We start from the raw sequence: 12,246 nt of genomic DNA on the forward strand, positions 1-12,246 counted from the left end.
CTGACCGGCGGAAAAGCGGGGTACGGTCCTTCGTCTGCCACGGTGCCCCTTGCCATACAAATATGGTGGGGGTGAAACAGGAGCATCCCGGTGGTGGCGATCCGCCCAATATGCTAATAGGCCCCCTAGATGTTCCAGATCCTTTACAAAGTTCCTAGCAAGTACTGGTTGTTGCTTCTTGTTACTGTGCTCCTGACGCTGAATATTCCAGGCCGTATGTTTGTCCTCCAGTAGCTTGTCCCTCTTCTGTGGCCAAAGTAGGTGCATGTTGAAGTCACCCGTCAGCAGAAGGTTGGACGTTGATTCTTCTGAGAGCATTCTGGTTATTTCTGATCGCACCATTTTGACTCCTTTGACTTTGTCACGCTTTTTAGGAGTAATATGTGTTGTTTAGTGTTGCCATCTTGTATATTTACTCTGAGTGCTTTAATTGCATTTGTAGAAGTTGTAATAGTGTCAACATCTTTGGTCGCTGATATGGTACTTATTGATGAGTAAATTGTTAGACCGCCCTTTGGGTGCCCAGAATTAGAGCCTTTTACTGCAGGAGTGTGATGTGTCTTGAAACCAAGTAGATGTGAGGGTTCTTCTAGCCAAGTCTCTTGTAGTAGGATGAGTTTAAAGCCTTGTAAATAATCCAGAAGGTCTCTATCCAATGTTTTGTTGCCTAACCCATTTATGTTCCAAGAGCAGATTCTGAGGTGATGTTCACCTGATGCGTTGAGAGAATTAAAACACAAAGAACTGTCATTGATCTGCTTTCCCTTTGTGTTTCCAAACAAAGTAAATACACAATACGCGAAGCATCGTGTAATCTCCTTCTCCCAGTTGAGTGTTATTTTAACTTATTTTGTTAATTCAGTTAATTTGCAAGTTTTGGTCAATGCCAGCAGACAATTCGGAAGCTATCTATGCCTTGATGAGGTGGAGCTGAGGTCAGCCGGTGGCAGTGGCTGTCCTTATTCCGCTGACGCTGTGTGTACACAGCTTGCACTGTAGCGCTGAATTAATAGCGTCTTTTAATCTTGGCGATCGAAGCTAATTTTAAACTTTGTGTGTATTGCTGTGTTATTTTTAAATACTGTGCCTCACCTGTTGGCTGATATTAGCTGTTTGTGGGTACTGTGATTGACTAACTCCCGCCCCGGTCCGCCGCGTCCATCTTGGGCGTTTGTTGCGGAGGGTGGAGGAGGAGCCCAACACTTCCGGGCTCAGGGCGGTAAGATCTGCGCTCTAGTCGCGCTGTACCTGACTTGCATAAATACATCCCCCTTAGTGCACTCGCGCTGTGGAGCTGAGGTCAGCCGGTGGCAGTGGCTGTCCTTATTCCGCTGACGCTGTGTGTACACAGCTTGCACTGTAGCGCTGAATTAATAGCGTCTTTTAATCTTGGCGATCGAAGCTAATTTTAAACTTTGTGTGTATTGCTGTGTTATTTTTAAATACTGTGCCTCACCTGTTGGCTGATATTAGCTGTTTGTGGGTACTGTGATTGACTAACTCCCGCCCCGGTCCGCCGCGTCCATCTTGGGCGTTTGTTGCGGAGGGTGGAGGAGGAGCCCAACACTTCCGGGCTCAGGGCGGTAAGATCTGCGCTCTAGTCGCCCCTACCTCTCCCATAAATGTGTAGAGGACCGCGTCCGCGCAGCGGACGCGTGCAGCGGGCGCGCCGGAAGCGAGCCGAAGTCGAGCCAAAGTCCAGCCCGTCTGCGCCCGTCCGCGACAGGACGGGGCGCGGGGCTAAGGACTCTGGCCGCTTATCACCTCCTAGGCTACGATATGATAGAAGGGAGCTGTTAGCTCTCCGCCCCGAGGTCGTCCCAAATTGCATGCACACTTCGGAAGCGCTATTCCTACGTGATTGCCCGTGGTGCTCATTCAAGCCCTCCATTCCTGCTAGGAAGGTTCCTGGCAATAGGCAGTTTAAGGCGGGGTTGGTTAACTGCCGCTCGCTCAGTAAGCATAGCACACAAATTTACCATCTACTTGAGGACGAGGACTATGATATTATGTTTTTTACTGAGACGTGGCTAGGGGGCTCATCTGATCCTGATATTATAGAGTCCATGCCCCCCGGATATTCCTTGGCCAGATTGGACAGAAAGGAAGGCAGGGGGGGGGGATTGCTATCGCCACCAGAATACCTCTCCAATGCTCCTTAGCGCCCCTTACCATCAACCACTCTGAAGCTGGTGCCTTTACTATTAACTTAGGACCCCAAACCTCTCTCTCAGGCATCCTGGTATATAGACCACCTGGCAGGATGTTTGATTTCAGCTCTAGCCTGACGGAGGTCACTGCTCACCAAGCTATTAGGAAAAAGCGTTTTTTTGTGCTTGGTGACATGAATGCTCATTTCAACGATCCACTGGATATGGAAGCGAAGGATATTAGCTCCAATCTCCGCTCCCTACAACTTGATCTTATTAATCAGGACCCTACGCATAGACTAGGGAACCTTTTAGACCCCATTTTTGGAAACCGTTCTGGGGTACAACCTCTCACTCCGATCCCGGTCCCCTGGTCCGATCACTTTGTGATTCCGTTCCTGATTCAGATATCAGAGGTGGAGTCAAGGAGAGATTCTGAGCAGAGGTATCAGCGGCGGAAATGGAAAGGCTTTTCGCAGTCTACCTTCAGTGAACTACTTACAGTAGGAGGACCATTAGGAGGAGGTGACTGTGAAATGGCCTATCATGAGCTACATAACCGCATTTTAGGTGCACTTGATAAAACGGCCCCCATGCGTAGTGAGAGAAGCACTAAGAATGTGAGGAAAACTACCCCTTGGTATACTCCGGAACTCCAATAAGCGAAATCCGCCTGCAAGAAGCTGGAACGAGAGTGGCGTGTCAGCTTTTGTCCGGGGATTAAAACATATTATAAGAAAAAGCAAAAAGAGTACTATAAGGCAATAAGGGTCTCCAAAGCCGCACACTATAAAAATCGCATTGCTGAGGCTGAAAACTCCTCTAAGGAACTTTTTAAAATCTTCAAAGAGATATCTGTATTCTCGAATAACAATGTGCCCTCCGCTGATTCAGTGGAAACCTGCAACAACATTGCTAATTATTTTGCAGGTAAAATTACGGACATCTATGCCAATTTTACGGATAATCTGACTGTTGGCCCTGATCTTGGCAATAGTAGGGAGATGGGTCTATCAGTTTCAGAACTGCCCAGTTTTCAGGTTCCCTCTGCGGAAACATTGGTTACTATATGCAAAAGTGTTAAATCAGGCTCCACCCGCGATCCGGCCCCCCCCAAAATACTCAATGCCAGTCTAGAAGTGCTAGAGCCTCTGTTCAGACACATTATCCAACTGTCTTTCTCCTCGGCCGCCCTCCCAGGAGACTGGAAGAAAGCCATAGTTTTGCCGATAAAAAAGAAATTAAATTTAAGCCAGGATATACTGGAAAATCTCCGTCCAATCTCCCTTTTACCTTACTTGGCGAAAGTGACGGAAAAACTGGTAAATACTCAGCTTATGGAGCACTTAGAGTCGAACAATATGTTTCATAGCTCTCAGTCCGGTTTTCGAAAGAACTATTCCACTGAGACTGCCCTGCTGAGAGCAACCGAAACTCTACGGATCGGAGCTGATGAGGGTAACACAATGGCACTCATTATGCTAGACCTCAGCGCGGCGTTTGACACTGTGGCACATTCCACCTTGCTACAGTGTCTGAGCAGTGCTGGGGTTACCAAGGCAGCATTGGGATGGCTTAAGAACTTCCTCTCGGACCGTAGCTTCCAGGTTCAGAGAGGTATGTTCCTCTCCAACAGCGTAGCCTTAGAACAGGGGGTGCCTCAGGGCTCGGCCCTGAGTCCCACCCTGTTCAACCTGTACATGGCTCCATTGGCAGCTGTAGTTCAGTCATACGGCATAGAGCTAGTATCTTATGCCGATGACACGCAGCTGCTCATCTCCCTGTCACAGTCACCCACGTTAGCAGCGGCCAATTTTAAAACCTGCATGCAGGAGCTTGCTGGCTGGATGAATCAACACTGCCTGAAGCTCAATGGGGCTAAAATGGAGGTTTTAGTGATAGGGGGAGATGGGGCGAGCTGGACTCAGGAATGGTGGCCGCCTTGTCTTGGCTCTCTGCCCATCCCGTGCAGTGAGGCTAAGAACTTGGGGGTCTGGGTTGATCCTAAACTCTCTTTTGAGAGTCATGTTGACAAACTGGTGGGGAAATGCTTTGGGGTTATGAAGACCCTAAACCGCACTCTGGACCTACTGCCACTTGAGGCCAGACGCATCATGACCCAAGCGTTGGTCACATCTCGCATTGACTACGCGAATGTGCTGCTATTAGGAACTACGGAGAAGAACCTGAGAAGATTGCAAGTGCTGCAAAACACGGCGGCTCGATTAGTCCTCAGACTCCCCAAAAGAACGGCATCCAAGCCTACTTTGGCTGCCCTTCACTGGCTTCCTATAAAGAAAAGAATCCTCTTTAAAGCTCTCCTTTTCTGTTATAGGATAATTTCAGCAAAAGCGCCAGAGTATTTGAAGGACCTAGCTCTCCCCTATCTGCCCCAAAGAGCACTTCGCTCAATGGGTATGGGTCTCCTTACAGTTCCTCGGGTAAGAGCCAGGATGGGAGGCCGCTCCTTTCGGGTGTTGGCAGCCACCCAATGGAACAGCCTTCCAGCTGGGATCAGACTAGCCAAAACTGAAACTATGTTCCGGAAGCTTTTAAAAACACATCTGTTTGCCCTCTAGGGATGGATGTTTCTGCTCTCGTGACTCTCGCTCCACAGCGCGGGGATACGCCGTGATGGCGTCACCAGGCGCTTTATAAACCCCTTTATTATTATTATTATTATGATGTTTGATTGGTTTTGAGTCAAGTGCCCTCACTTTGTTGATTTATCATTCTTGCTAACCAAGTACAATTTTCGGATCTGATTGCTCGGTGGTGATCTTTTTGTTTTGTTAATCGTGCGTCCGTGCTGCGGGTGCCTTTGAGCGCAGATTGTGCCTGCATACCTGATGATGCGGTGAATGGGTTTGCTTGCTCTCTTTGTTTGGTATCAGTGGATCTGGGTAGCCCAGCTGATAGAGGAGTATTATGTTTCCCTATGCCTTTAATTGGGGCTCTTTGTCCAGAATCCTTTTTGCTGTTTCCTCTGTGGACCAGGTTGTCTTTGTTGTTTTTTCTGCTTGAGAGTTCCTTGATGTTTTTAAATTCTATTCTTTCGAGCTCGAGTGTACTTATATCAGCCAGGCTTCTGATTGCTTGAATTCATTGTAGACTATTCCCTCTGTTGAGAATGTCTCCGCATCCTCTACACTTGTAGTCAGGTATAAACTGGATGGAACAGTTTTTGGATTCTTGCTGTTTGGCGGTTGAGAGTTTTGTCTGGATGGCTGAATCCTCTTGAAGGCGGCAATTGAAAAAATCCGCTGGGGTTCTGAAGTCTTCCCTGGTGGTGGTATTTGTTTTTCTTGGAATGGCTAGCTCTGCATGTCTGTTCATGGTGGAATTGCTGGAGTTCTGTCATTTGCCTTCTTCACGCTTTCATCTAATGCTTTTATGGATGGCTCCTGTGTATCATCCACTGCCCTAACCAGTTTAGGGACTGGACCCCTTGAGCTTGAGATAGCCAAGTGGCTTGCTTTTTTTTCCTACCATGATTTTATTGGCAGCTTTACTTTTTGTCCCAAATCATGCGCAACCTGTTTGGAAGTAATCCATTAAGTTCATCTTATTTTCTCCTTTTCTCCTCTGCTTGTGCCTAGGTTTTGGATCCTCGTTTCTCACAGTGTGGGACTGCTGGGGGGGTTCTAATACAAATGTTTTTGGTGAAGCTTCCTTCGGATGGAGGTGACAGCTGTGCTCTGGGTCCCTATTTTGTTCTATAGTATTGGGGCATTGTTTGTGTCCTTCAGCTCTGGTTTCCACGCTTATTCAATCATCCAACATTTTGGGAAGGCTTGCCAATCTGGTGTTGGAGTTGTTAAGTGTCTGCCTTTCACTGTGAGAAGCGTGTTGGGGGCCTTCAATCCATTCTTTGCTGCCTATATCCTTGTTGTTGCTAATTGGTCCCTACGTAGGGCCGTTTACATAAACCTCTAGGGTTCTTTGATTTATTGAGATTTTGCTGATGTCGTCTAGGATGTCCCCATTACTGCTGGAATGGTGGAAAGTTTGTTGACTATAGCGAAGCAGGTACAGTGGTTTTGGGATAGTTGTGTGTTGGCCTGAGCCCTTTTGATCAGATTATTCGTGTCTGCTAGTCTGCTGTCGATATTCGAAACATGGATGGCCACCGAATTAAGGATGGATAATTGAACGTCCATCTTATCAGAGTGGTACTGCATTGACTGGATGGTAAGCTGCATGGTATCCAGTAAAGATTCTCAGAGCTTGTCTGAATCTAATTGGTTTGCATCTTTGATGTGAGTTTGGTGGGCAGGATTGGCTTTAGCCTGCCTGGAGCCAGGAGGGTGGGGAGGTTCCTGCCAACCTTGCTCATGAGTTGTCCGGGTTATCTCGCTGGTTGTTTCATTGTTAGGGTCCTCAGTGGTTCCCATTTCTAAGACTCTGATATTGGCTTTTGAGCAGCTAGGAGATTGATTGAGTTGTATGTTTGGGGAACCGAGGGAGTCGATGCTGTCAGTGCTAAAGCAATGGTTATGGTTGGTTTACCCCCTTCTGGGCCTCTATTTTAATTTTTGTTGTTCTTTAAGCTCCTTGCCCCGCTGTGGCTAACTTATACTTTTTGAGATTCTTTTGTTATAAGTAGGACTTTGAGGTTTTTGACTGAAGTTGATTGAAGTTGACAGTCTCCTTTCTTCTCCTATTTCCTGTTTGATCTTTGCTGTTTTTCTTTATCGTTTTGCCTTTACCTTTGTCTTTGTTTTATTGTGTTGCCATTGCCTTTGCCTTTGCTTACTGCCTTTTACCCTTATGTATTCCCCTTTTCAGTTCTCGTTATGCTTTTATTATGCTTCTTTTGTAGTGTTATTGTGGTTAATAATGTTATTTTGACTTATTTGACTCAAGCTGTTGATATGAGTTGAGATGAGTTGAGCAGAGGAGCAGAGGAGCAGAGGAGCAGAGGTGCAGACTGAGGAGAAGGAACAAGCTCAGGTTGACCCTGGATGTGCTGGCCCCCATACCCACTCAGAGGGGTTTTCTGGGCTGCTCCTGTGTAGGCGGCCATACTGTGGGGAGACTGCTGAGAGAGACTGAGGGGCACTGATGAGCACGCACTGTTCAAATTAGGGCAAGCGGGGATGCTTCAGCGCAGGCCCCAATGCCTACGTCCTTTTCCGCCTCGCCCCGGCCACTCTGGGCGCTCCAAGCACAATGCTGCTCTAGGTCAGGATTATCAGGACACAGTGGGCACAGTCGGCACAGACACTGACCCCACCTGGTCCCCCTTTGCGTCTCCGCTGCAGTGATTCACCTGGCTTGCCCAATGCCGTCTACTGTAGCTGATGTTGCTGGTTCCAGTTACCGCCGGGCAGACGAAAAAACGCTGCCACACTGCTCCACTCTGCTCCACTCCCCCGCTCGCTGTAGTCGGAGCTGGAGCCGGAAGCACTCCCAAAAGGAGTGAGCAGAGTGAGTGGGCTCCCCCTCCGCAAACCGCAGCCAGTCTTGATTGCAGACCACCGATCTGCCTCCGCTAGAAGGGCTCGTCCTGGCAGCTACAATCTCGAACGCCAACTCAGAAACAACAACGCAGCACAACTCTGCGTCAGCAGGATATGAGCTCTCTGAGGCTCCAAGGCTCCAAAGCCCCAACGCAGCTCTCTGAGGCTCCAAGGCTTCAAAGCCCCAACGCAGCTCTCTGAGGCTCCAAGGCTCTGAAGCTCCAACGCAGCTCTCTGAGGCTCCAAGACTCCGAAGCTCCAACACAGCTCTCTGAGGCTCCAAGGCTCCGAAGCTCCAACGCAGCTCTCTGAGGCTCCAAGGATCCGAAGCTCCAACGCAGCTCTCTGAGGCTCCAAGGCTCCGAAGCCCCAACGCAGCTCTCTGAGGCTCCAAGGCTCCAAAGCTCCAATGCAGCTCTCTGAGGCTTCAAGGCTCCAAAGCCCCAACGCAGGTCTCTGAGGCTCCAAGGCGCCAAAGCCCCAACGCAGCTCTCTGAGGCTCCAAAGCCCCAACGCAGCTCTCTGAGGCTCCAAGGCTCCGAAGCTCCAACGCAGCTCTCTGAGGCTCCAAGGCTCCGAAGCTCCAGCGCAGCTCTCTGAGGCTCCAAGGCACCGAAGCTCCAACGCAGCTCTCTGAGGCTCCAAGGCTCCGAAGCTCCAACGCAGCTCTCTGAGGCTCCAAGACTCCAAATCCCCAACACAGCTCTCTGAGGCTCCAAGGCTCCAAAGCCCCAACGCAGCTCTCTGAGGCTCCAAGGCTCCGAAGCCCCAACGCAGCTCTCTGAGGCTCCAAGGCTGAGAACCTCCAACGCAGCTCTCTGAGGCTCCAAGGCTCCGAAGCTCCAACGCAGCTCTCTGAGGCTCCAAGGCTCCAAAGCCCCAACGCAGCTCTCTGAGGCTCCAAGGCTCCGAAGCTCCAACGCAGCTCTCTGAGGCTCCCAGGCTCCGCAGCCCCAACGCAGCTCTCTGAGGCTCCAAGGCTCCAAAGCTCCAACGCAGCTCTCTCGCAGCTCCTTGAGCTCTGAACCGGAAATCACTGGTTTGAGGAAACTTGTGGATTAAGGCATTGACATTTCAGTGAGGGTTTGTGAACTCTAAAGATCCAAAAATAGGTTTTTCAAGATTATCTCAACTATTAATGATTCTTGTATTGAACTCCACTATAGTGGTGTTTACACAAGCGTCGATTGACTAGTGGCTGAGCTCATAAGTTTTTTTTAATATTAAAATTAAAAAGAAAACTCATAAAAAGGTTTTAACATCTACCCATGTCTAATAGGCGGGAACCTTTACCATAACCTCCATCTGCTGCTCTTGTACAAACTTCAGATCTGGATCCCTTACCATACGCAAGAGGCTGTTGGATGCAAGGCAGAGCAAGGAGAACACCAAGATGGGGTGGAAGATATGTGTCAAAAGAGGTGTAGGTCACTCTGTTTCAGTTGGGACTATTCTGTAGGCAACCAGGCTTAGAATGAAAACACAGGGGCATATTATCAAGGGATTTATCTCTGCTTTTTTGGCTTTAAAAGCCAAGAAAGCGGAGATAAAATTATCTCCCTATTACCTAGCTGTCGCTAACACCAGTTAGCAACAGCTAGCAGGAGATAGCAACCGTCTTGGGCCCCACTTTGCATGTCAGAGAAATTTATCACTAATGACTTGCAAAGTGGGCGTGCCAAGATGTTAGTGACTGGAAACAGTCGCTAACATCGCTATCTCCTATTACCAACTTTTGGAGAAAATATCTCCAAAAACTAACACCTGCCCTGAGCAGTTCTTAGCCATGTTATCCAATGGGAGGTGGATAACATGGCTAAGAGCATTCGCTCGGTAATGCATGAATATCGCTGACTTTACAGCGATATTCATGCATTTCGGCCGATTTTTATTGTTTTAGAGATAAACCTTGATAATAGTAAGGTTTATCTGCGATAAAAATCGTCGCAGCTCGGCGATAAATTTGTATCGCTAACCAAGCAATAGCGATAAATATCGCTATTGCTTGGTGATATGCCCCACAATTCTTCTTCTGGAAAAGTGGCAAGAGTTCGGGAAAGATAGTCTGAAACTCGTAAAGAAAAATAGATACATGCAAATAGTACCTGATTTTGTAAAAAGCTCGCTTGCAGATGGTAAACAAAGGCCTCCTGCCACAAAGAAGAAAAACCATAATTAGGACATGTAACTGAATTTACAATATTCGTACCCAAACTGAAGTGCCACAAAGTCACAGGCTTATGGGTGCATGCCTTTAAATGTACAAATACATACTTTAATAATTAGATTTTCATTTTGTCTAGGAAAAAAGTATTTCATAAGCACAACTTTCTCCCTCAACCCTTTAACATGATGTCATGAATAATACTTAAAGGTAAATAGCAATGACCATTTAATTTAAGGTACTGCATTTACGAACAGAGAAAGCACCGACCTTGAGACGCATCCAAAACATATTGGTACTTGGGAAAATTTGCATGGAAAGGAAGTGCACGGGGGTGATAATCAGAGGCGTTGACGCCAATGCTTTGCACTGAAGGGTTTAGGTATGAGTATGTGCAAACCTCACAGATTTTCATTATCCAAGAACAGGAATCCTTTTCAAAACATAGCAGAAACCACACCCCTTTTGCCACGCAAGTCAAACATGCTTCAGAGGTGTCCTAGATTTGTTGCAACAAACCAATAACGGGCATGATTAGGCGGGCTCTAAGTTGGACAATAATTAAAATTAATCTAATGTTGACTCTAATTGAGGGGTTCATTGGTATTTGTTGGCTGCAGAATATTATTATCAGAATCAATTCAAAGAGGCTTTATTCGAGTAATTCTCATAAAAGCACAATACATACATAAATTTAAAACATCATTAAATGGTTGCCTCAATCAGATAAGATTCAATTACATTTCATAAAAGGCGTACAAAAATACATGTTATTAAAATTGACACACTACATCAAATAAGTTCAGTAAAACAATCCCTATATAAGCAGTCTCTGGACTATGGCTTTCTGCCTAATAGACCATGCCCACCCCAGAAATTTCGCTACTGCTATGGCCAGTGGCAAACAAGTACTAGTGCAAATAATAGAATATTATTATCAGAATCAAAACTGGTTGGAATGAATCTGATTTTCGATGTGTTTGAGAGGAGGAACAGGTTACTTTTCCAGGCACTCTTGTCTGGATGGCAGCTGTCCTTGGAGACACAGAAACCACAGACCCATGGGAAGAGAAAGCTCCTTCTCCTTAGGCTTTGACTTTCAGTGAGCAGTGGAGTCAAACACATGAGATTACTCGTGAAGAATGAGCATCTAGTTGAGGCAGCTCAAGTATCACTCACCACAAATAGTTGGTCCAGGCAGTGTCATTCTTTACAAAGCAACAATTTCAGCCAGATGTACTAAGCATTTTGTGAGCTGCAAACCCTCTTATTCCGAATTTACAACCTCAAAATTGCTTTTCCTTACTTCTAAATCCCAATATAGGAGCCAATAAGCTTTTAACGCCTTTTAAAATGGCATTGTGACCTCATAACAAATCCATTTTAGGAAGGAGCACGTTGTAGGCAATTTTTCCCAATATCAAATCGGTATGATAAGTATCCATGCTTCGAGGCCAACATCTGGGCTCAAAACATAAAAAAATACATACTCCTGAGTTTGGGTGCTAATGCACTCCCGAGGGAAAAAAGCGACTTTGGGACCCTTCCTCTGTGTGAATTAAAAACAGTTTGTTTTAAAGTAAGCAGTGGTACATGGGACGACTGCCAAATCTTTAGAAAAAAAGTCATGTTTTTTTCAACACTCCCCTGTTTCCTTTAACAATAATGGGCAGCATTGAATTAAAAGATGACTTTATTAAACAGTGATCACAGACATACATGGTGGCCTGCAGACCCATGTATATGACAATCTCTATGAAGGCCTTTAATGAGAGTGAGTTGCATTTTCTGAACTACTTCATTAATACTTATGAGTTAGGTCAGATTACGACCCAATATGATCAAGAATTTTATGAACCAACCTATCAGAACATAGTCAAATTCTTTCCTGATTGTAAAAATACGGGTTGGAATTCACAGCCTTGATTCTGTGACCACTTCCATGTACATCCGGCCACAAGACCTTTGTTGACTACTAGTCAAGCAGGTGAAGTACCTCTAATATAGCCTTATAGCCCGCCGTAGAGGGCTATACCGGCTATTAAAGGCCCTCTCCAGCGTTAAAGGCCCCGAGCCGAAGGCGAGGGCCTTTAACAAGGGAGAGGGATTTTAATAGCTGGTATAGCCCAACTACGAAGGGCTATAAGGCTAATAGAACATTCTGCCACTAGAGGACTGAATGTTCTAACAAAAAAGAACAAAGCCTTACGGGAGCGCGAGGGGATTGAAATCCCCTCAGATTCCCTGTAGGGTCCTTGAAGCCTTTGTTCACAGTCAAAGCTGTAAACAAAGAAGCATTGAAATGTTGGAGCTCCAGGCTTATATCAGCCATTATAAGCCCCGAGCACTCCATTGTTTTCAATGGAGCTCCCAGCATTCCAATGTTCTAATGAGTTTTATTGAGTACAGTTTGCTTGGGATTCTCTCACTCAATATAGTTCTCCGGCTCAAGTGGGGATACAACCACTGG

The 12,246-nt window shown here is 46.6% G+C and overlaps 1 protein-coding gene across 1 annotated transcript in view; it reads right to left on the minus strand.

The window, feature by feature from the left end:
• Positions 1 to 12,246, minus strand: part of LOC144827822 (multidrug and toxin extrusion protein 1-like) — a 227,396-nt gene that overhangs the window by 205,939 nt on the left and 9,211 nt on the right. Inside the window, exon 3 of the mRNA XM_078685988.1 lies at positions 9,718 to 9,762. Coding sequence (XP_078542114.1) covers positions 9,718 to 9,762 — 45 coding nt within the window. The remainder of the gene's footprint in view (positions 1 to 9,717; positions 9,763 to 12,246) is intronic.

Source organism: Lissotriton helveticus, chromosome 4_1 (assembly GCF_964261635.1).
Source record: "Lissotriton helveticus chromosome 4_1, aLisHel1.1, whole genome shotgun sequence".
In the NCBI taxonomy this organism is placed as follows: domain Eukaryota; kingdom Metazoa; phylum Chordata; class Amphibia; order Caudata; family Salamandridae; genus Lissotriton; species Lissotriton helveticus.